Raw genomic sequence first — 26082 nt, forward strand, 5'->3', positions numbered from 1 at the left:
AATAATGTATTTTTCATTGAAACAAATATTCAACATATAAAATGTATAGAACTTTATAAATTTATTAGGAAACTAATTCAATATTAATTAAATTAGTAAATTAAATTAAATTATATTTATTTATAAAATAATGATAGTCCTTATTGAACTCCTAGAATTCAACTAAATCATGAAATTTGGAATAAAAATATTCTTAACTAAGATGTATAGATTTTATGTAAATTAGAAATTAGGACAATATTGATTTTTTTAATAAATTAATGTATTTAATCTCTTGAATGTGTACATTAAAGACAATCCTTATCCACTTCTTTAACTAAATCATGTACTTTTTAAATTAAAAAAATTATTAACTAAAATGTATAGAACTTAATAAATTTATAAATCAGGTAATTAATTTATTTCATTTTAAAATTAACTAATGCATTTCATGTAATTTGGAATAAAGTTCTTAACTAATTTATAAAACTTTATATAAAATGTGTGAAGGAGTATTTAAAACAGTTTATGTGGAGATGGAGAACATGAAACATTTTGGTGTTGGTGTTTATAAGGATTAGTTTAAGGAAAAATGATATGTCTACAAATAGACAATTTTTATACCAAACTCATCATGAAGAGAAGTCACATCTCCCTATTTTGTATAATGGAATCAATTTCACTAATCCTCTCAACAATTTTATCTGTGGTGTGAATGGCTTCACTAAGAAATGGATTTTTTTTTATTTAGTTTTATTTATGAAGATTTATAAATATATGGATTTGTTAAAGGAAGTATTTTTTTTCTTTACTCTCATATTCTCTTTTTATTGAGTTATGAGAGTTTTTTTTCTTCATTTAAGCGTTTATTCAGTATTCGAATATAGTTATCCGAGCTTATTTATAAGGGAGTCCAAGGTCGATAACACTCCTTCGTTTTTTATGATTCTTACTAAAAGTCAAAATATCATATTTTATTCATCTAATAATGAGATGAATCCCTGTCAATACTAAGTAGTCTAAAAAACACATGGAACGCCTACTCCAAAAGACAATGAAATAATGCATAGTATAATTACAACTGTAAAATGTATAAGGAACGAAAACACGTGGGTTTAACTAGTTAAACATCACGATCTTGTCCTCCAACAACAACCATGTAACATTGAGGATGATCGAAAAATTCGCAATCCATGACATACAAAGCATGTCAATGAATACCAAATAAGTTCATCCCATATCCAAGATGATGCCTACATCCAAAAAAACATTTGATTGAGCACACCAAACAACTCACACAAGTACTTGATGATTGAGATAAAAAATCCTGATGATCATAAATAGTTTTTGTCTCTCATACTACTAAAGTTTGGTGTTCTCTGCAAATTATCCTCACACATAGAGACACCAATGACGACAACCCCTCTACCCCAAGTTTAAGTTTCCAAACATTAAGAGATACGATGGATGCTCTAACCCATACAAGCAATTAAAGGCTCATAAAGCACAATTCAACCTCTTTTTTTCTGACCACACTCAAAGGAGGAACCTTACATTGATATTATAAATAGTCATCAAACTCTATTAACTCCTTCTAAACGTTTACCATAAAAAGTCCAAAACACAATTTAGTGATAGGTGACAACATGTGGCTAACTCCTTGTCCTTAAAAATGTAAAACATGAGAGAAATGAGTCACTATTGTAAAAGGTTTGCTCGTCCGCACTCTTACTCTCATGCCCTCACATGCACACACATAATAATTTTGGATTAAAAATCATAATATCATAATTTTTTTATCTCTGTCTTATTATGTATCTGTCATAAAAATAATACAATGAAACCATTTAACTAATTATGTAAATAAAAAAATTAATTTAATAAATAAAGCTAATTTTATTTAAAAAAATAGTTTTATTAATTTTTTAAAAAAAGTTTATAAAGTTAGCTCCTAAGCCCACTACCCAATTCTTTGCACAGCCCAAACCCGCATTTGCAAAACCAATTACCTAACGGGCCGGGGCCACATTGTCATAAGTACTTTTTATCTCATTCTAGGACAATACACATTTAATATCAATATTTTCTTTCCTTTCTTATTTCAATTTTTTCAATCAATAAAGTTTAGGGTTTACACTCTTCCAGTAAAAAAAAACACTGATACTTGACACAGCATACAGTAAAAATATACTCTTAACAGATATATAAATTAATATTTTAATTATTTATTCATTTTAATTAAAAAATTATAACATTATTACAAAGAGTCGCAACAAAGTAATAGTTATCTACTTCTCACTGCTTTATTATTATTATTATTATTATTATTTTTATCATACTTTATACTGATTATTATTATTATTATTATTATTTACTATTACAGAAGAATTTGTTGAAAGGTGAAAGTTTACAAGGGTGCTGGAAAGTTGAATCTGAATTACTGCAAGTTCCTAAAGCAGCCATAGAAGAACAGCACTGCAAGTTCTGTGTCCCACACAATGACTTCCACACCTAACCACCTCTCTCTCTCTCTCTCTCTCACCAATCACTTCATCATCTATTCTCCACCATCTTCTTCCATCCATCAACAACCATGTTCTTCCGCAAACCATCACCTCTTCACTCTCTCCCTTCCCCAACACCACCCTCCTTCTCCAAATCCAAACACCCCCACAACCACAAGTTAACCTACACCCTCTTCTTCTCCCTCTTCCTTCTTCCATGGCTTCTTCTTCTTCATCGCCACCTCACACCGTCACAAAAACACGCCGCCACGCCGTGCCACCCTTCACGACCGCTCTTCTACATCCTCCCCCTCCCCTCCCGCTTCAACCTGCAACTCCTCCACAACTGTCAAAACCTCAACATCTACACCAACATGTGCCCCCATGTCGCCAACAATGGCCTTGGCCAACCCCTCTCCACCCCCTCCTGGTACGCCACGCACCAGTTCATCGGAGAGATGATCCTGCACGCGCGTCTTGAGAACCACCCCTGCCGCACCTCCGATCCCCACGCTGCGCGGCTGTTCTACGTCCCCTTCTACGGTGGCCTCCACGCCTCCAGCGTGTTCCGTGAACAGAATCTCATCCTCCGGGATGCCCTCGCCGTCGATCTTGTTGACTTCGTCCAAAGTCAACCCTGGTGGCAGAGGCACAGCGGTAACAGAACTAAACCTAATTCTTCCTGCTTTGTTACATTATATACTATATTTTTTATTTTATTTTTATTTATCAGCAAAAGACATTAATATATACTATATAATATGTAGTTATTATATATTTTATATTTATAAAATTATAAACATCATATTCAAACATTTTTCTTCTATAAAAATGTGATTTGTTATGTTTCCAAAAATTTAAAATAAAATTAGTCATAGTTTTGTTTTACATCACGGTCTATGAGAGTCAGACACATCTCTTAAATAGTATGTGACATACATATATGATATTTATAAGACACGTTTCACTAAAATATTTAATTTAAAAAATATTTATTATATTTGTTTTGACAATTCTAACATAATTCTAATAAATTTTTTAAAAAATAAATATATTAATTTTTAAAAATTTAATTTTTTTTATAAATATAAACATATAATTATGAAAAATAGGTGACAAGTGAAATAGCTTTTGATAGTGAAGATTCCGTTTGTTGTGTGTAGGGAAGGACCATTTTGTTGCCCTGGGGAGAACCGCATGGGATTTCATGCGCACAGAAGATGGAGAAGACTTTGGAGCAAACATCTTCCTTAACCTACCTTCTGTCGGAAACATGTCGGTGCTAACAGTGGAACGAAATCCCTGGCATGGCCACAACCAATTCGCAATCCCCTACCCCTCCTACTTCCACCCCAAAACCCTCTCCGACATGCTCACGTGGCAGAACACCGTTCGTCAACGCCCTCGCCCCCACCTCTTCTCCTTCGTCGGCGGCACGCGCCCCAACCTCGCCAAAGCCAAGGTGCGCGACCACATCATCACCCAATGCGACGCATCAGAACGCTGCGTTTTGGTCCGCTGCGCGAGTGGCGACGCGCGGTGCCACGACCCCATGCAGGTTCTGGAAGTTATGAGCAAGTCCACGTTCTGTCTCCAGGCCCCCGGAGACTCCTTCACGCGCCGGTCAACCTTCGACTCGGTTCTCGCTGGGTGTATTCCGGTGTTTTTCTCAGAACACACTGCGTATACGCAGTACGTGTGGTATTTTCCTACGGAGAGGGATACGTATTCGGTATTCATCGACGAGAGAGAGGTGAATGAAGGGAAGAAGAGGATCGAAGATGTGCTTGTGGGAATTGAAGAGAAAGAGGTTGAGAAAATGCGTGAGGTGGTGATTGGGTTGATCCCGAAACTCACTTACACGCACCCCAATGCGAGTGGGGATGTTGGCTTTGAGGATGTTGTGGATGTCGCGCTGCAACACCTCTCACATCTCTTGGACGAATCCAGAAGCTTCGGAAGCGCCGACATTTGAATAAGTTGAAATTCGTTGACAACATTACATTTATATCAATATTTTAGAAAATAAATAAATAAATAATGAAAGAAGTTTTTGTTATAGAATATAATTAATTTACAAAAAAAAATCATTTGCATTTTTAGAATTATATTTTAATTTAAGTATAAACTAATTTTGGTTAGGAGGAAATTTACTTTTGTTTAGTTGGTTCTGGTTTGTAAAAGAATTTGTTTTAATAACAGTATTCATAAATAGTTTTAACTACAGGAAAAGTTATTTGATGATCTTTTAATTATTATAATAATACGATTTTAATTTTGTATATTTTAATTGTATGAATTAATTGTGATTTGGTGGTAAGTTTTTACATTGTGATTTATCAATTAGTTTCTTAAAAAGTATATATGGTTATGTGATTTTAGTTTTTCATCCATTCATATATATTCATCTTCCATGTCCATTAACTTATCATGTGTCATGCTTATGTGATTGGGTGATTATATTTTGAAACCATGCACCAATTTACACTTATAATAAAATATTAATATTTGTAATAAAAAAATATTTTTAATAAAATATTAAACAAAATATAAAATGTTAAAATAATTTTTAAAATTAAAAAAAATTAAAAAAATTAAAATATTAATATTTAGTGAGGTGTAAGTGGAGAAATGGGTGTCAAATCCTATGTGATTTTAGCTTTTAATAGTTTTTTATTCAGTATTTTTTTTAGTGAATTATAACAATTGAAAGATGAATATGATGCTATTATCTTTTAAATTTGAGACTAAAAACTTTTGAAGCTAATGACATTGAAAATGAGGAAGTTTTAAGGGGTCAAAGTGTGTTTGTTGAGGGGGTGTAAATAGGGGTAGAGTGTCAGTGAAAAGAAGGTAGCAGCAATAAATGGAATCGTTAATAATGTTTGGGATTGTGTGTTGAGGAAAGTTATGGCAACAGTTTTTGGTTTTGTATTTATTATGTGGATCCAGTATTTGAACAAAGTTTTATATTTTTTATTTATTTATTTTCTAAGTTAACTTGGGTTAGTATTATTATTTACATTTTAATGGCTTTATTATGGTAGTGATCTTTGAATGTGCCACAAGCTTGTAAATTTATTTATTTTTAATCAACGTTTAGAAAGTGATTCTAATGGTATTATAGTAGGTTTTAGATGCACAATTATCGCAAGAAAATGCTCTTTCAAGAAAATGTTTAGCCAAAGATTTGTGTACAAATTGACCAACATAACGTGGTCTGTTTTTCTTCTCTACATTTCTCTCAGATTTTGTATTCATGCATGACTCATCCAAAAGTAATTAACGAAGAAAGAGTGTGTACCCAACACGTTTCTTTTTATAAAAAAAAACAAAATGAAATAAATAAAAAATATAAAGGAATGTTTCAATTAAATTGACACAAAATTTAAAAGTTTAAAAGAACTACTACTTAAACCTTTAGATGCCGTAATTTGTAGAAAATTCAGGCACAATATAGGGTTAGATGAACCAAGATTTTAAACCGTGTTCATGGAAGCATTATTTAACACTCATAGACTTATAATTAAACTTTGAAAGAAAATTTATCTTGATTTAATGATGTTGACATTATTCACCTTTAGGAATTTAGTTGATATATTGTATAAAGAAATTTAATGATTTTCTTGTAGTATATGATATATGAAAGAACATAAAAAAAATAGTAAACAAAAAATCTTGATAATATATTTGTGTAGTAACATAGTATAAATGTATTAATGTGCATGAATCAATTTCTTAATATTGTGAGGAAAACATAATTGTGTTCCACTAAAGCACTCATTTGCAAATATTTTATTTGCAGCTTCAGCTGGGTGAGCAAAGTCATAAAAATAATATTCATTCCGATTTGCACAAGGTTTCCCTCCTTGGACACATGGGTCAAAAATATTTTTGAACCCTGAAAAAGTAATTAATTAAAGTATGAGTTATGATCATAGTAGAGTACAAAAAAATACAAGAACAAAAGAAATTGTTTACCAAAGTTTTCAGGAGAATTTCTTATTTTCTCGGAGAAGTTGTAATTATCCACATTAATGAAGAGTGAATGTGAGAGTTGGGTTTGCAATTCTTCGAGCTTCCTAGGAAGTTTATCTGAGTAGAGTTTAACCATTTGATTCACATCTTCATTGCAATTTTGTGAAAATGGTGTCCTTATAACACTTATAGGGGTGCACCCAATTTGACCAATTCTATTGATCACAAACTTTCGAGCTCCTAGATTATAAATTCTCTGGAGGAAAAGAAAAAAATGAAGAAGGAAACATGTTTTTCAGATTCTTTCGGAAAAGTTGAACATTTATGACATACAACAAACTCAATCAAAATATCACAATTATTATATGTGAAAAAAATAAAGAAGGATTTAATACCCATTTCTTCTAAAATTACCTTGATACGTAAAGTAAGTTGCTCAAGTAGGTAATTTGCATATTCTTCTGGATTAAGATTTTTATTGGTTCCACTTGGATTGAAATAATTCAACATGTAATCATTAGATCCAATTGATACAAGATATATGGATTTAGATAAGTAATCCCTTAGTTTTGTTTCGTTATGTATGATTCTTGGAAGATCGTTGGCAACGGTTGAGGTGAAATATTCAATTTGTTTATCCAATGACAAGCACTCTCCCTTCATCACAAAATGAAAATATAAGAAATAAACGAATTTTTTATTAAATTGGGGTTGTTTTTGGAAAAATTAAGGATATGAAGAAGTTGTGTTTATTGTGAAAAAATCGTGAATGTGGTACGATTTCTGACATGAAAAAGTTAAGTTCAATTCAAACTGGTTACACCAAAGTCATGTCACATTAAAATGACTTCACTTTGACATGTTAGAAAAAGTCGTGTTACGTTGACACTACTTTCTCGTATCCGTAATTTTTCCAAAGACAACCTCATTTTAATAAAAAAAGAGGATAAAACTTATTCACAAAATCGAAATAAAATGAGTGAGACAGTTTTATTTATTTAGAATCTTACTGCTCTTGTTGAATTTAAGATTCCACATGAACCCGATGCATAGTTAATTCCTGTGGCTACTTGATGTCTCTCAGACTCAGACACCCCTAAGTATGGAGGCGACATTGGCAAACCCAACCTAATAGCTATAAATGAACCATAGATAGATGCATAAAAGTCCTCATAATTAATAACAACTTGTTCTTAGTTAATGGATTTTTAGCTTAATTACAAAATTTGATAATGAAGTTTATCTTTGTATAGATAGATAGATAGATATGTTACCAATAATGTCAGCAAAAGTTTTGCCATTGGTGAATCTGCCAGTGGAACAGTTGTTGAAGTCAATGCCATAGGGAAATACATTTGCTTTGGCAAGTGTGTTGAGATTGTTATTGTTTCCAGCATCTACAGTTGAATCACCAAAAACATAAAAAGCTGGAGCAATCTTCTTTCTAGAATGTGAGGCATTGCCCAAAAATGCTAATTGTTGGGTTATGATTATGGATATAACCCACAAATTTTTCAAGCTTTTTTCCATTTTGTTTTCTTTTGTTTGTTGGGTTATGATTATATTTTCTTTTAGGTTATGATTATGTTTAAATAATGGTTTTTCATGGTAAACATTACTATTTCAGAACCAAAAGTACAACTCAAATGTGTGTAGTATGCTTTGTTGTCTAACTCTCTTTTATTCCATAAACAGGATTTTGTTCTATTTTTAATTTTTATTCTCCTTTCTTCTACTATGTTTTTCTGTTTATAATTATGTATGTGTTTCTTTAGCTACATCCCTCTTCTCCTTTTTTTCTAAATTTTCAAAGTTATTTTTCATCTTTGGTATAAATAACTCCTATTATTTAGAACAAGGTAAGTACATAAAAAAACAATCCTATCTAATCAAATTCATTTTATAGTAAGTATTTTTTTAAATCTCTTTATTTTAAATTCTTTGTGTCTAGTAACAAGTGTTTCAAGGTTTTATTAGCTTTATTAGGTTGGTCAAATTGTATTTGTTCTAGTAGGAAGTTAATGACAAGCTTCTTGGAAGAGTAGTTGTTCGATTGTGTGCGATTTTGTACATGGGTTAGACCACCACTAAAGTAGTTCTTATTTATTTATTTTTTATTACTGACAAAAAATAGCTTTATTAGTTGAAAAATAATCATATATAAACTAGTTCATATTCATTTCAACACTATTTAATCTTAACTATTAACTTTTAAGAAAATAAATTGTAAAAATGAAATATAACTTTTCCATTCAAATAACTTGATAACTATAGGTATAATTACCTTATCCGTCCCTACTTTCTGGGGCAATAGTCAATTTAGTATAGTGGTTTTAAAAAAAATCAATTTCGTCCCTATGTTTGTTTAAATGTATGCAAAATGGTTCTTTTTGTTAAGTCGCATCAAACGACATTAATGGTTGCTTATGTGGCAGAGAGAGGTGTTCACGTGCATTGTGAATTTAAAGACACATCAGATTGGGTTTGTGTGAGGTGGCATGAAATTGGGTTAGGGTTTCTTCTTGTGATTTTGGATGGTGGGCTATGTGATTTTAGGAGTAATAATCGTTTTTTAAGTGTAGAAGAAAGTAGTGGCCGTTGTTTGCAGTCATCTTCCCCATATCACCTTACTGCCAGATGAGATTTCTCTCATTTTTCTCCAAACCAAACACTTCCTTCTCCTTACAAACCCATTACCCTTCACTCTCTCCATAATTTTTCTGAAACATTTCTAGGTCTTTTCCGAGACCGTCTTCGACACGAGACATTATCCACCACCCTCGGGTGCTCACACACGTGCAAAGCCCTTCTACGCACAAACTTCGCGTTCGATTCCGACCGAGACTCACGTACGTTGCACGCACGGGCACACGTGCGTCGCTCACACAGATTCACATCTCGAAAGTTCTCAGATCTGGTATGGACCTAAGGCCTGGGACTGCTTCTTCCTTATCGCTCGAGTATTGCATCGCCTTTACTTGGAAAAAGTAATTGACTGCCTGCAAGGGTGAAGTGTGAATGAATCTATGTTTTGTGAATGAATCTCATTAATTGAAGGTGTGAAATGAGACTTTGTGGCGTTAGGCGAGGGTTAGATGGCTTAAAGAACACCCAGGAGTCTTCTTGCTGCCACCCCAATTTTAAGTAAACATACCTTAAATCTCCAATTAATTTTTCCTTAATATCTCAATCCTGCTTATAATTTACAATTAAAAAATCATAACTCCCAATTCAAATTTCAGAAACCCTAATTCCCAATTCATTTTTCACTAAACTAATCTAAGCATCCATATCACTTGACACCTCACACCTCACATTAAACCCAATCACACTTCTCCCTGCCACATAAGCACCAGTTAACGTCGTTTGGTGCGACTTAACAGAAAGTACCATTTTGCATACATTTAAACAAACATAGGGACGAAATTGATTTTTTTTAAAAATCACTATACTAAATTGACTATTGCCCCCAGAAAGTAGGGACGAATAAGGTAATTATACCCCCTCCCCCCCCCCCCCCCCCCCCACACACATATATATATATATATGAAAAATAAAAAATTTCTAATGAGGGTCAAAGTTGCCATAACAGATAAAGAGTGTGAAAGTAGGTTCAATAAGAACGACATTAACATGGAAGGAGAATATAATTACTTTATATTAGTTCGACATTTCTATAATTTTTTTTATGTTAATTTTGGTTCAAAGTATTGGAACATATTACATGTTATTTAACAAAGTGAATATTGTCGGGAACAGTTTAATTTTTTAGTACAAATTTTAAATATTGCGAATTCAAAAACTTGATGACCCTTTTTTACAAAAGTGTACCAAGTTAGAAGTAATAAATTGTTCCTAAGAACAGATATTGAATCCACAAGGAACCATTATTTAAAATACTAATAGTGGCTAATTTGGAACCTATGTTATGACTGGTTATGAATGAATTCGGTTGATCTTATTGTTCCCGGGTCACATTTTGAACACTTCAAAATTTTGGATGCACCTAATTCAGTTAATCTTACTATGGCTAATATTTGGATAGCTTTGGTCAGTGAGATTTGGAGACACAAGAATAATTATTTGTTTAAAGGAGGAGTGGTTGATCATACTAAAGTATTTTCTCTGGCACAGGTCAAGGTTTGGTCTTGGATCAACTCAAAGATACTGTCAGTGAGTTTCTCATTTTCTGAATGGTGTCTTGAACCCTTGGTATGTATGTACTCGATTTAATGATGGTGCGTTGTTTTTTTCTCTTCAGTTATTAGTGTTGGAAAGGAAATAGAGGATTAATCTGTGAATTTTATATACGAAGGTGGAAATGAACTTTTATCTTTTATTCTCTAGATGAAGGTTGGACCATCCCTAAAAAAGCATTAACTGATTATAATAATATGTAAAATAATTTGATTTGAAAGATATTGACATAAGTTTGTGTGAAAATGAAATGAAAACAAAAGAAATGAGTAAAATAATTCAATTAAGAAAATTGGGAATAAGGTTAATCCTTGTTGCTCGTATGTAGTTTTAAACGTGTAACATTCCAACATTCTATCTTTATTGACATTGATGCGCATATACAAATCATCCATATAAATTTCTCACATACAAAATTAGTAAGAGAGTGTCCTAAATACCGATTTATCGCATATTTATAAAAACTCTTTATCATTACAAAATCACGAATAGTTTCAAGCTTTGAGAGTAAAATGATAATATCAATCATCCATCAAGAATGAATATTATAGATAAATATTACTTCAATACATAAGAGTTTGAAGAAATTACTCTTAATCCCAAAGAAACGAATTAGCCTATCATGGTGACTATTACAAGCATGGACGACAAGAACAAGAAAAGAAGATCCAAATTGTTTCTCCTTGACGACTTCCTCCTTAGGGTTTTCTTCTTTGGGTTCCTCCCAATGATGCCTAGGGTTATGCCTCATACCTTCTATTTAGCCAAATTGGACTTGGGCTAAGTCACATATTTATTCATAATATATCAATTTGCTTCATTTCTCCTTAAATTTCGTAAAATAACATAAAATTGGGAAGAAATCATTCATATTCATCTTATAATCCAAAAATTAGAGATTGAATTATAATTATTTTATAAGTCCATAAATGACCTATCTTTTTGTAAGAAATATTATTGAATTATAGCACTTGTCAACTACAAAGTCTTATGTTTGGTTGATTAATGAAAACACTTTGATTTTCTGTAGTTATATCTTGATATTTGTTAAAATTTCTTTAGTTTTAATTAGACTTAATTAAATTTTATTAAAATTTATAAGATAATTATAAAATTTGATGTTATATACTTTATATTATTTATAACTCGAAGACTAAATAACAATAATTTTTTTATTATGCAATAAATAAACAATTTTAGTCATTGAGTATAAAACATTAGGGGCATCTTCATTTTGTCTATGTAATCGTTGTAATGCAATCTCTTACTTTGGTTAGGACGATATTATGTGGAATATCCATTTTTTTTTATCAGCGAGACATAATTAATAAATGCGAACCACTTCAGGGATAATCTAACTCTTATACAAAAAGATATCTCTTAGCCTCCCCAAACAAACCATTACATACTCACTATCAAGTGATACAAAATCGAGAATTTTTTTTCTTCAAAAATGATACAAAACATCTTAGTAAGGAGTAGAAAATACTTATTTTTTTCTTTAGAAACATGAATTGGTGAGAGAAAGAGAAATGAGCATAAAAAAACAATGAGTAACTTAAAAGGTTGAGGGAAGAGAAAAAAAAATATCTTTCTTATTTTTTAATTTTTTATTATCTTTCATTTTATGTTTCACTATTTATTAAAATTAAAAGGCATGTTTTATAAAAATTTAAAAATCTCCATAATTTAATTTGAATATATTCTTATTATGATATACACATAATTTAAAAGCGTGAAGGAAGTTCATATTAATCTCAATTTCATCTTTTTATAAGTTTTTTATCAACTTTTAACCATGTTTTTGTTTTAGTGATTGAATATGATTATTAAACATAAAATATATTTTTGTAATTCATCTTCTCAAATATTTTATCCTTGATTCCCTTGCATACATTCTTCCAATATTTATTGTATTGTTTTTCTTTTTTTTTTCTCCCTTCACCTATAAAGTACAAGTCATTAACTTTATTATATACAAAGCATTGCTTATGATATATTGCTTATGATATATAGAGAGAACGTGAAAAACAAATAGCAAAAAAAATGTTGATACTATATTTTTGTAAAAACATAATACAAATGTATTAATGTGCCTGAATCAATTTCTCAATATTGTGAGGAAAACACAATTGCCTTCCACTAAAGCATTCATTTGCAAATATTTTATTTGCAGCTTCAGCTGGGTGAGCAAAATCATAAAAATAATATTCATTCCGATTTGCACAAGGTTTTCCTCTTTGGACACATGGGTCAAAAATATTTTTGAACCCTGAAAAAATAATTAATGAAACTATGAGTTATTTAATGAAACTATGAGTTAGGATCAAAGTAGAATAAAAAACACAAGAACAAAAGAAATTATTTACCTAATTTTTCAGGGGAATTTCTTATTTTTTGGGAGAAGCTGTAATTATCCACATTAATGAACAATGAATGTGAGAGTTGGGTTTGCAACTCTTGAAGTTTCCCTGGAAGTTTCTCTGAGTAGAGTTTAACCATTTGATTCACATCTTCATTGCAATTTTGTGAAAATGGTGTCCTTATCACACTAATAGGGGTGCACCCAATTTCACTAATCCTACTGATCACAAACTTTCGAGCTCCTATATCATAAATTCTCTAGGGAGAAAGAAAAAAAATGAAGGAAACACGTTTTATCAGATTCTTTGGAAAAAATTGAACATTTATAACATGCAACAAACTCAATCGAAATATCACAATTATTATATGTGAAAAATCAAAGAGGATTTAATACCCTTTTTTTTCTAAAATTACCTTGATACGTGAAGTAAGTTGCTCAAGTAGGTAATTTGCATACTCTTCTGGATTAAGATGGTTATTGGTTCCACTTGGATTGAAATAATTCAACATATAATCATTAGATCCAATTGATACAAGATATATGGATTTGGATAAGTAATCCCTTAGTTTTGTTTTGCTATGTATGATTCTTGGAAGATCGTTGGCAACGGTTGAGGTGAAATATTCAATTTGTTTATCCAAGGACAAACATTCTCCCTTCATCAAGAAATGAAAATATAAGAAATAAACAGATTTTTTATTAAATTGAGGTTGTTTTTAGAAAAATTAAGGATATGAAGAAGTTGTGTTTATAGTGAAAAAGTCGTGCCAATGTAGTACGATTTCTAACATGTCAAAGTTAACTTCAATTCAAGTTGGTTACACCAAAGTCATGTCACATTATCATGACTTCACTTTGACATGTCAGAAAAGTCGTGTTACGTTGACATAGCTTTCTTGTATCCGTGATTTTTCTAAAGGCAACCTCATTTTAATAAAAAAAAACAGAAAAATTATCCACAGAATCGAAATAAAATGAGTGAGAAAATTTTATTTATTTTGGATCTTACTGCTCTTGTTGAATTTAAGATTCCACATGAGCCTGATGCATAGTTAATTCCTGTAGCTACTTGATGTCTCTCAGAATGAGGCACCCCCAAGTATGGAGGTGGCATTGGCAAACCCAATCTAATAGCTATAAATGAACCATAGACAGATGCATAAAAACCCTCATAATAACAACTTGTTCTTAGTTAATGGATTTTTAGCTTAATTACACAATTTGATAGTGAAGTTTATCTTTGTATAGATAGATAGATAAATATGTTACCAATAATGTCAGCAAAAGTTTTGCCATTGGTGAATCTGCCTGTGGAACAGTTGTTGAAGTCAATGCCATAGGGAAATACTTTTGCTTTGGCAAGTGTGTTGAGATTGTTATTGTTTCCAGCGTCTACTGTTGAATCACCAAAAACATAGAAAGCTGGAACAATCTTTTTTCTTGAATGGGAGGCATTGGCCAAAAATGCTAATTGTTGGGTTATGATTAAGGATATAACCCACAAATTTTTCAAGCTTTTTTCCATTTTTTTTCTTTGGTTTGTTGGGTTATGATTTTGTTTTCTTCTGAGTTATGATTATGTTTAAATAATGGTTTTTTTATGGTAAATATAACTATTTCATAATCAAAAGTACAACTCAAATGTTTGTAGTATGCTTTGTTGTCTAACTCTCTTTTATTCCATAAACAGAATTTTTTTCTATTTTTAGTTTTTTTGTTCTCTTTTCTTCTTTTTTCTATTATGATTTTCTGTTTATAATTATGTATGTCTTTCTTTAGCTACATCCCTTTTCTCTTTTTTTTTTCTTTCTAAATTTTCAAAGTTATTTCTCATCTTTTTGTATAAATAACTCTTATTATTTAGAAGGTAAGTTCTTACATAACAATCTTATCTAATCAAATTCATTTTATAGGTATTTTTTAAAATCTCTTTATTTTAAATTATTTGTCTCTAGCAACAAGTATTTCAAGGTTTTACTAGCTTTATTAGGTTTGTCAAACTGTATGTGTTCTAGTAGGAAGTTAGTGACAAACTTCTTGGAGGAGAGATTGTTTGTTTTTGTGCGATTTTGTACATGGATTGGATCATCACTATAGTGGTTCTTATTTTTTATTTTTTTTTATTGTTGATAGCTTTATTAGTTGAAAAATATTCCAATATAAACTAGTTCATATTTATATGAATATTTCTCAACACTATTTAATCTTAACTATTAACTTTTAAGAAACTAAATTGTAAAAAGGAAATTAACTTTTCCATTCAAATAACTTGATAAATATATATATATATATATATGAAAGATAAAAGATTTTTAATGAGAGTGAAGGTTGCCATAACAGATAAAGAGTGTGAAAGTAGGTTCACTAAGAACAACATTAACATGGAAGGAGAATATAATTACCTCATATTGGTTCGACATTTCTATAATTTTGTTTTCTATGTTAATTTTGGTTCAAAGTATTGGGACATATTATATGTTATTCTAACAAAAATATATGTACAATAATTTAATTGATTTTAAAGATATCGACATAAGTTTGCGTAAAAATTAAATGAAAACAAAATAAATGAGTAAAATAATTCAATTAAGAAAATTGGGAATGAGGTTAATCCTTCTCACTCGTATCTAGTTCTAAACGTGTAAGATTCTAACATTTCATCTTTATTGACATATGATGAGCATATATTTATTCACACTCACTAGCCTTATTCATAGATTATTGGACTATAATAATAAATAAAACCATTGTTTTAATTAATATTCTTATAATTGGGTTTATTTGGGCCTTAACTATTATTATTGTTAATTTTGTGTTTTTAGAGTAAATTATCCGGAGGAAGCATCTACCTTTGTGAATGGGCCAAATATGCAAAAGTCCAAGTTGTTTCTTGAACCAAAACAGAAAACAAATTCTAAGGAGAAGAAAGAGAAAATAAAATCTACAATATCTCAGAAACAGAATTGGAAACAAATCTTGTGCAAAATACAAGAATTCTGGAAAGATAGAAACTTGGAAACGGTTAACAAAATATAAACTACAATATTCTCTCAAGATCCTTGGAGCAGAAAAGCCTATAAAAGGACACAAGCATCAAGGAGAAAAGAGAGAGCTTCATAGGGTTTTCTTAGTTTATTTTCTTCTTAGTAATTCTTTTGTTTTGCCTCCGCATGGAAGGCTAAACCTTTTTGGTTGATTCTTTTGTAATTCCCCATTGAGTTCTGAGGTTTTGTTCAATAAAAGTTTCGATTTTTAATTCTCTATAGCAGTTGTTTTTATTGTCTAATCTCCTGGAAAACTAGTTTTTGTGAGAGGTTGTACTTGAACGCATGATTGAGAGTCTTCCTTATCTTAAACTTTGGTTTCTTAGTTAGTTCGCATTGTTTTAATTAATTTCTTGGGCGCATGATTCAAGGGAGAGGAGGTAAGCATCCCCATGGAGTATACGCATGGAACAAAGTGGGTATTGATTAAACTAGTAGACGCATGTTTTACTGGTGAGTTTCAGTTGAATTAGATTGGCGCATGTTCAATCTGGTTTAACTCTGTTGGAGGATTGAGAAAAGATTAATCTTTAGAGAACCTGTGAAGAATTCAATGGTGGAAGAACTTGGGATCAACCGTTTTTTATTTGCTATTTTAATCTCTTTTATATTTTTTGCACAACTATCTCAAACCCCCTTTTCATCTTTATTGTTATTGCTAACTTTTATTGCTTGCAGATAGATTTTAAACCCTGATCAACTGACTTTACTATTGGATTCGTTGGGAGACGACTTGGGGACATTTGTCCACAATTATACTATCATCTCAATAGTGTTAGACAAGTCTACGCTAGAATCATATTAATTTGACAGCAAAACGACAACTATCAACATTGATATGCATATAAAAACCATTCATATCAATTCCTCACATAAAAAAAAATTAGTAAAAGAGTCTATTGAATATTAAGAGTAAAATGATAATATTAATCATTAATCAAGAAATGAATATTATAGATAAATATCACTTCAATACATAAGAGTTTGAAGAAATTACTCATAATCCTAAAGAAAAGAATTAGCCTATCAAGGTGACTATTACAAGCATGGACAACATGAACAAGAATAGAAGATCCAGATTTTTTCTCCTTAACGGCTGCCTTCTTTAGGGTTTTCTTCCTTTAGTTCCTCGCAATGATCCCAATGATGTCTAGGGTTATGCTTCATACCTTCTATTTAGCCTAATTGGACTTGGTCTAAGTGACTTTTTATTCATAATATATCAATTTGCTTCATTTCTCAATTTGGGAAAAGATCGTTCATATTCATCTTATATTCCAAAAATTAGAGGTTGAATTATAATTATTTTATAAGTTCATAAGTGGCCTATCTTTTTGTAAAAAATATATTAAATTATAGCACTTGTCAATGATAGAGTCTTATGTTTGGTTGATTAATGAAAACATTTTGATTTTCTGTAGTTATATCTTGATATTTGTTAAAAGTTCTTTAGTTTTAATTAGACTTACTTAACTTTTTTTAAATTTATAAGATATTTATAAAATTTGATGTTATATACTTTATTATTTATAAGTTGAAGACACTATTAAAGAAGAATAAATTTTTTGTTATGTACTAAATAAACAATTTTAATCCTTAATTGTATAAAACATTAGGAGCATCTTCATTTTGTCTTTATAATCGTTGCAATGCAATCTCTTATGTTGGTTGGTACGATATCACGTGGAATATCCATTTTTTGATTAGAAAGAAAAAATAAATAAATTTGAATCACTTCAGGAGGGTTTAACCGTTATTAAAAAAAATACTCACTATCAAGTAATACAAAATATTTTTTTCTTCAAAAATGATACAAAAACATCTTAGTAAGGAGTAGAAAATACTTTTTTTTTTCTTTAGAAACATGAATTGGTGAGAGAAAGAGAAATGAACATAAAAAAAAATGAGTAACTTAAAAGAGTGAGGGAAGAGAAAATAAAAAATAATATCTTATTTTTTTAATTTTTTATTATCTTTAATTTTATGTTTCACTATTTATTAAAATTAAATGACATGTTTTATAAAAATTTAAAAATTTCCTTAATTTAATTTCAATATCTTCTTATTATGATATACACAGAATTTAAAAGCGTGAAGCAAGGTCATGCTAATCTCAACTTTCCTCTTTTGTATCAGTTTTTAACCAACTTTAACAATGTTTTTGTTGTAGTGATTGGATATGATTATTAGATATAAAATATATTTTCTTAATTCATTTTTTCAAATATTTTATCCTTGATGCCCTTGCATGCATTCTTCTAGTATTTATTTATTTTATTATTTTTTTTCTCCCTTCACCTCTAAAGTATAAGTCATTTTTAATTTTGATAGAAAAAACTTGTTAGATATATATCTAGAATATTTGAAGCATTGTTTATGATATATACAGAACGTGAAAACAAATAACAAATACAAAAATGTTGATGATGTATTTCTTTTGGAACATAGTACAAATGTATTAATGTGCATGAATCAATTTCTCAATATTGTGAGGAAAACATAATTGTATTCCACTAAAACATTCATTTGCAAATATTTTATTTGCAGCTTCAGCTGGGTGAGCAAAGTCATAGAAATAATATTCATTCCGATTTACACAAGGTTTCCCTCTTTGGACACATGGATCAAAAATATTTTTGAATCCTGAAAAAGTAATTAATTAAAGTATGAGTTATGATCAAAGTAGAATAAAAAAACACAAGAACAAAATAAATTGTTTACCAAATTGTTCAGGAGAATTTCTTATTTTCTGGGAGAAGCTGTAATTATCCACATTAATGAACAATGAATGGGAGAGTTGGGTTTGCAACTCTTGAAGTTTCACAGGAAGTTTATCTGAGTAGAGTTTAACCATTTGATTCACATATTCATTGCAATTTTTTGAAAATAGTGTCCTTATAACACTAATAGGGGTGCACCCAATTTGACCAATTCTACTAATAACAAACTTTCGAGCTCCAAGATCATAAATTCTCTGAGGGAAAATAAAAAAATGAAGGAAACACATTTTTCAGATTCTTTGAGAAAAATTAAACATTTATGACATGCAAAATACTCAATTGAAATATAATAATTACTATATGTGAGAACTCAAAGAAGAATTTAATACCCTTCTTTCTAAAATTACCTTGATACGTAAAGTAAGTTGCTCAAGTAGGTAATTTGCATATTCTTCTGGATTAAGATTGTTATTGGTTCCATTTGGATTGAAATAATTCAACATGTAATCATTAGATCCAATTGATATAAGATATATAGATTTGGATAAGTAAAGCCTTAGTTTTCTTTTGCTATGTATGATTCTTGGAAGATCGTTGGCCACGGTTGAGGTGAAGTATTCAATTTGTTTGTCCAGCGACAAACACTCTCCCTTCATCACAAAATGAAAATATGAGAAATAAACGGATTTTTTTTATTAAAATGGAGTTGTTTTTTTAAAAAAATTAAGGATATGAAGAAGTTGTGTTTATTGTGAAAAATGTCGTGTCAATGTGGTACGATTTCTGACATGTCAAGGTTAACTTCAATTCAAATTCGTTACATCAAAATCGTATCACATTGACATAACTTCACTTTAACATGTTAGAAAAGTCGTGTTAAGTTGATACAATTTTTCCATACTCATAAATTTTCAAGAAACAACCTTATTTTAATAAAAAAAAATGAGAAAAATTATCCACAAAACTTAAATAAAATGAGTGGGACAATTTTATTTATTTTGAATCTTACTGCTCTTGTTGAATTCAAGATTCCACATGAGCCTGATGCATAGTTAATTCCTGTGGCTACGTGGTGCCTCTCAGATTCAGACACGTCCAAATATGGAGGTGGCAATGGTAAACCCAACCTAATAGCTATAAATGAACCATAAATAGATGCATAAAAACCCTCGTAATAACAACTTGTTCTTAGTTAATAAATTTTTAGCTTAATTACACAATTTGATAGTGAAGTTTATCTTTGTATAGATACATAGATAGATATGTTACCAATAATGTCAGCAAAAGTTTTGCCATTGGTGAATCTGCCTGTGGAACAGTTGTTGAAGTCAATGCCATAGGGAAATACATTTGCTTTGGCAAGTGTATTGAGATTGTTATTGTTTCCAGCATCTACTGTTGAATCACCAAAAACATAGAAAGCTGGAACAATCTTTTTTCTTGAATGGGAGGCATTGGCCAAAAATACTAATTGTTGGGTTATGATTATGGATATAACCAACAAATTTTTCATGCTTTTCTGCATTTTGTTTCTTTTGTTTGTTGGGTTATAATTATGTTTCTTTTGCATTATGATTATGTTTAAATAATAGTTTTTTTATGGTAAACATTACTATTTCATAACAAAAAGTACAACTTAAATATGTGTAGTACGTGTTGTCGTCTAACTCTCTTTTGTTTCATAAATAGGATTTTGTTCTATTTTTAGTTTTTTTTTCACTTTTTTTTTCTGTTGGAATTTTTTTTTTATAATTATGGATGTCTTTCTTTAGCTATATCCTTCTCTTTTTTTTTTCAAAATTTTCAAAGTTATTTCTCATCTTTTTTGTATAAATAGCTCTTATTATTTAGAAGGTAAGTACATATAGAACAATCCTATCTAATCAAATTCATTTTATAGTAGGTATTTTTTTAAATGTCTTTATTTTAAATTCTTTTCCTTTAGCAACAAGTATTTCAAGGTTTTATTAGCTTTATTAGTTGAAAAATATTGTGAACTCAAAAACTTGATGATCCTTATTTACTCAAAAATATTGTGAACCAAGTCAGAAGGTCAGAAGTAATAATTTGTCCCTAAAGATGGATATCAAACCCATAAGGAATAGTTATTTAAAATCTTAATTGTAGCATTCACTAAGTATAAGAATATATACAATAATTTAAATTGGAGGTTGAATTATAATTATTTTATTAATGAAAGTCCATAGATGTCTATCTTTTTGTATGAAATATTATTGAATTATGCTACTTACCAACTACCAAGTCCTATTTATGGTTGATTAATTAAAACACTTTGATTTTCTATAGTTATATCTTATATTTGTTAAAAGTTCTTTAGTTTCAATTAGAGTTAATTAACTTTTATTAAAATTTTAAAATATTTATAAAATTTGACGCTATATATTTTATATTATTTATAACTTGAAGACAATATTAAAAAAAATAACTTTTTTGTTATACGGTAAATAAACAATTTTAATCCTTAACAGTATAAATATTAGGGACATCTTCATTTTATTTCTGTAATATTTTACGTTGGTTGGTACGATTACATGGAAAACCCATAATATTTTTGTTATCAAATTGTTTCATTTTTTATAAAAAAAAATAATTGAATAAATTAGAATATTTAAGAAGTATTTTAGTCTTTATAAAAATAGAAAATCTTTCATATCACTTTAAGATATGTTCCAAATATAGGAACTTACATAATATGTTTAAATAGACCTAAAACTAAGTAATATATTGTCCTATAATGCCGTGTCAAAATATTAGTTCTTGTGGTCATCTATCTATAACACTTTCATTTAACAATAAGAATATTGTACAATATGGAATAGAAAGTCTTAAACAAAAAAAAATTGTACAAATTTGGCTTCCTTTAGTCAACTTTGTTGTATTGTAATCGATCATTAATGATAATGAGGATACATAAAACATCACATGTTACTTCAAACACATTTTCAGACAACTTATAGGATCAATACACCATTGTGAATAAGTGAAATTGGTTGAATATTCTTTGTACTATGTAGCATTATTAAACACCACATTGTTCTATTGCCTCCAAATCTCCAACATTAGTGCAATTCACATTCCGCCCCAACCAAATTCTTCCATCCTCATATATTTCTTTACCATAATGTTTCATGGTTAGGGAAGTCACCCTCTTATATTGCTCTATCTTTGTATTATTTCAACATTTCCTTTCACGTGTTATCTTTTTTTTAAATTCTTCAACACCCTCTTCAGTTAATCTTATTATGGGCAACGTGTGGCTTGCGTTGATTAGTGAGATATAGAGGCATAGGAATAACTGATTATTTAAAAGTGGAGTGGTTGATCACACTGAAGTGTTCTCTCCGGTACAGATTAAGGTTTAGTCCTGGATCTCTTCAAATATACCGTCATCCAATTTCTCATTCTCTGATTAGTGTCTTGAACCATTGGTATGTATGCATTCAATTTAGTTTGTTATAAGGATTGATCCTTGTTATTCTTTTTTATTTTGGTAGAGATGGGTTAGACTGTAGGAGGTCTTGTTGGCTGATATGTAAATGGAAAGGTACTTTGTGAACATCATTTTATTGTATAAGGGTTGGACCACCCCTGAAGTGGTTCCATTTAATTTCATTGTTATTTGCTGATAAAAAATCATAATTAATTTAAAACTAAAAAATTTAGTTATTTCTTTTTCAATATAAATAATCATATTGTTGGCAAGAAGTTCATCTTCAATTCTTTTTTGCAATAATATTATTTTGATAATCTTTATTGAAAAATATGTTCTTTGTAGTTGTAAAAACATGAAAAAGTTAAAATATATAAGACAGATTCAACAATCAATAAGTAAAATGTACTTCCATATTTTTAATATTGAAACAATTTAAGCATGGTTGATAAATTCTTCAAATCTAGATGGTTAGGAGCATCAAAATAAAATGTTAAAATAATTCATGTAGAAGATGATGAGATTAGATATAGTATTTCATGAAACTAATTATATACTCACAATCAAGTGACGCAAAGAGAGTTTTTTTTTCTTCAAAAATATTAGTAATGAGTAGAAAATGCTTTTTTTCTTTCGATGATTGGTGAGAGAAAGAGAAATGAGCATAAAGAAAAACAATGAGTAACTTAAAAGGGTGATGGGAGAGAAACAAAAAATATCTTAATTAATTTTTTATATTTTTTATTATACTTAATTTTATGTTTCACTATTTATTAAATTTAAATTATATGTTTTATAAAAAATTAAAAATCTCCTTAATTTAATTTCAATATATTCTTATTATGATATACGCAAAATTTAAAAGTATGAAACAAGTCCATGCTAATCTCAAATTTCGTCTTTTCGTCTTTTTTTTATTAGTTTTAACCAACTTTAATGATCACTTTTGTTCTAGTTATTGGATACTATTATAGACATAAAATATATTTTCTTAATTCATCCTCTCAAATATCATACATTCTGCCAATATTTATTGTATTTTTTTTCTCCCTTCACCTCTAAAGTATGAATATTTTTAATTTTGATAGAAAAAATTTATTAGATGCATATAGACCATTTTAAGCATTTTTTATGATATATAAAGAGAACGTGAAAGACAAATAGAAAAAAAAAAATTGATGATATATTTATGTAGGAACATATTACAAATGTATTAATGTGCATGAATCATTTTCTTAATATTGTGAGGAAAACATAGTTCTCTTCCATTAAAACACTCGTTGGCAAATACTTTATTTGTAGCTTCAGTTGGGTGAACAAGGTCATAAAAATAATATTCATTTCGATTTGCACAAGGTTTTCCTCCTTGGACACATGAGTCAAAAACATTTTTAAACCCTGAAAAAGTATGAAAGTATATGTTATGATCAAAGTAGAATAAAAAAACACAAGAACTTCTAGAGATTCATGGTAGACGTTGTTTACCAAAGTTTTTAGGGGAAATTCTTATTTTCTGGAAGAAGTTGTAAGTATCCAAAATAATGAAAAGTGAATGTGAGAGTTGGGTTTGCAACTCTTCGAGTTTCGCAGGAAGTTTATCTGAGTAGGGTTTAACCATTTGATTCACAACTTCATTGCAATTTTGTGAAAATGGTGTCCTTGTAACACTTATAGGGATGCACCCAATTTGACCAATGCCAGTGATCACAAACTTTCGAGCTCCTAGATCATAAATTCTCTGAAGAAAGAAAAAAATGAAGGAGACACCTTTTTCAAATTCTTTGGAAAAAATTAAACATTTATGACATGCAAAATACTCAATTGTTTTTTTCTTAAATTATCTTGATACGTGAAGTAAGTTCCTCAAGTAGGTAATTTGCATATTCTTCTGGATTGAGATTGTTATTGGTTTCATTTGGATTGAAATAATTCAACATGTAATCATTAGATCCCATTGATACAAGATATATGGATTTGGATAAGTGATGCCTTAGTTTTTTTTTGTTATGTATGATTCTTGGAAGATCGTTAGCCACAGTTGAGGTGAAGTATTCAATTTGTTTGTCCCATGACAAGCAATCCCCCTTCATCACAAAATGAAAATATGAGAAATAAACATATTTTTTTTTATATAAATGGGGTTGTCTTTTGAAAAATTAAGGATATGAAGAAGTTGTGTTTATTGTGAAAAAAATTGTGTCAATGTGGTAGGATTTCTGACATGTCAATGTTAAGTTCAATTCAAAGTTGTGTGACATTGACATGACTTCACTTTGACATGTCAGAAAAGTCATGTTATGTTGACATGACTTTCTCATATACGTAATTTTCTCAAAAACAATCTCATTTTAATAAAAAAGAAAGAAAAATTATCCACAAAATCGAAATAAAAAGAGTGGGATATTTTTATTTATTTTTGAATCTTACTGCTCTTGTTGAATTCAAGATTCCACATGAGCCTGATGCATAGTTAAATCCGGTGGCTACTTGATATCTCTCAGACTTAGACACGCCCAAATATGGAGGTGGCATTGGCAAACCCAACATAATAGCTATAAATGAATCATAGATAGATACATAAAAAACCCTCATGTTAACTTGTTTTTAGTTAATGGATTTTTAGCTTAATTACACAATTTGATAGTGAAGTTTATCTTTTTATAGATAGATATGTTACCAATAAGGTCAGCAAAAGTTTTGCCATTGGTGAATCTTCCTGTGGAACAGTTGTTGAAGTTAATGCCATAAGGAAATACATTTGCTTTGGCATGTGCATTGATATTGTTATTGTTTCCAGGGTCTACAGTTGAATCACCAAAAACATAGAAAGCCGGAACAATGTTCTTTCTAGAATGTGAGGCATTGCTCAAAAATGCTAATTGTTGGGTTATGATTATGGATATAACCCACAAATTTTTCAAGCTTTTTTCCATTTTGTTTTCTTTTTGTTTGTTGAGTTATGATTATGTTTTCTTTTGAGTTATGGTTATGTTTAAATAATGGTTTTTTATGGTAATCATTCCTATTTAATAACCAAAAGTAGAACTCAAATGTGTGTAGTTTGTCTAATTCACTTTTGTTCTATAAACAGAATTTTGTTCTATTTTCAGTTTTTTTTTTCTGGCCATTTTTTTTGTTATAATTATGTATGTCTTTCTTTAGCTACATCCATCTTTCTTCCTTTTTCTAAATTTTCAAAATTGTTTCTTATATTTTGTATAAATAGATCCTATTATTCAGAAGGTAAGTACATATAGAACAATCCTATTTAAGCAAATTCATTTTATAATAGGTATTTTTTTAAATCTTTTTTATTTTAAATTTTTTGACTCTAACAACAAGTATTTCAAGGTTTTAGTAGCCTTGAAAAATATTCCTATATAAACTAATTCGTTATTTATATCAGTATTTCTCAACATTCACTATCAATCTTAACTAATAACTTTCAAGAAAATAAATTACAAAAATGAAATATAACTCTTCCATTCAAATAACTTGATAATATTATATATATATATATATATATATATATATATATTATGAAACAGCATTTATGAAAAATAAAAAATTTCTAATGAATGTGAAAGTTGCCGCAACAGACAAAGAGGGTGAAAGTAAGTTCACTCAGAACGAAATTAACATGGAAGGAGAATATACTTACTTCATATTGGTTTGACATTTCTATAATTTTATTTTTGTATGTTTATTTTGTTTTAAAATATTGAATCATATTAAAACACTTTGATTTTCTGTAGTTATATTTTCATATTTTTTAAAACTTTTTTAGTTTCAACTAGGCTTAATTAACTTTTATTAAAATTTACAAGATATTTATACAATTGCA

The 26082-nt window shown here is 29.5% G+C and overlaps 5 protein-coding genes across 5 annotated transcripts; 1 reads left to right on the forward strand and 4 right to left on the reverse strand.

The window, feature by feature from the left end:
* Positions 1–2423: 2423 nt before the first annotated feature.
* On the forward strand, positions 2424–4715 carry LOC137806071 (Exostosin family protein). Its single transcript, XM_068606000.2, has 2 exons — positions 2424–3140; positions 3647–4715. Exons 1-2 carry the CDS (start codon positions 2573–2575, stop codon positions 4456–4458), a joined length of 1380 nt encoding a protein of 459 aa, XP_068462101.2. The 5' UTR covers positions 2424–2572; the 3' UTR covers positions 4459–4715.
* A 1484-nt stretch (positions 4716–6199) lies between these two features.
* Positions 6200–7991, reverse strand: LOC137808811 (GDSL esterase/lipase At2g03980-like). Its single transcript, XM_068610093.1, has 5 exons — positions 7736–7991; positions 7472–7596; positions 6876–7118; positions 6465–6717; positions 6200–6384 (listed from the first exon to the last, which is right to left on the reverse strand). Exons 1-5 carry the CDS (start codon positions 7989–7991, stop codon positions 6200–6202), a joined length of 1062 nt encoding a protein of 353 aa, XP_068466194.1.
* Positions 7992–12745: 4754 nt separating this feature from the next.
* LOC137808812 (GDSL esterase/lipase 7-like) lies at positions 12746–14548 on the reverse strand. Its single transcript, XM_068610094.2, has 5 exons — positions 14293–14548; positions 14033–14157; positions 13437–13679; positions 13028–13280; positions 12746–12930 (listed from the first exon to the last, which is right to left on the reverse strand). Exons 1-5 carry the CDS (start codon positions 14546–14548, stop codon positions 12746–12748), a joined length of 1062 nt encoding a protein of 353 aa, XP_068466195.2.
* Positions 14549–18525: 3977 nt separating this feature from the next.
* Positions 18526–20312, reverse strand: LOC137808813 (GDSL esterase/lipase 7). Its single transcript, XM_068610095.2, has 5 exons — positions 20057–20312; positions 19797–19921; positions 19195–19437; positions 18789–19041; positions 18526–18710 (listed from the first exon to the last, which is right to left on the reverse strand). The coding sequence occupies exons 1-5, from the start codon at positions 20310–20312 to the stop codon at positions 18526–18528; spliced, it is 1062 nt and encodes a 353-aa protein (XP_068466196.2).
* Positions 20313–23451: 3139 nt separating this feature from the next.
* Positions 23452–25171, reverse strand: LOC137808814 (GDSL esterase/lipase At1g71691). The gene is made up of 5 exons (XM_068610096.2): positions 24916–25171; positions 24666–24790; positions 24088–24322; positions 23724–24005; positions 23452–23636 (listed from the first exon to the last, which is right to left on the reverse strand). The coding sequence occupies exons 1-5, from the start codon at positions 25169–25171 to the stop codon at positions 23452–23454; spliced, it is 1083 nt and encodes a 360-aa protein (XP_068466197.2).
* Between the last annotated feature and the right edge of the window lie 911 nt (positions 25172–26082).

Source organism: Phaseolus vulgaris, chromosome 3 (assembly GCF_051622355.1).
Source record: "Phaseolus vulgaris cultivar YP4 chromosome 3, ASM5162235v1, whole genome shotgun sequence".
Taxonomy (NCBI): domain Eukaryota; kingdom Viridiplantae; phylum Streptophyta; class Magnoliopsida; order Fabales; family Fabaceae; genus Phaseolus; species Phaseolus vulgaris.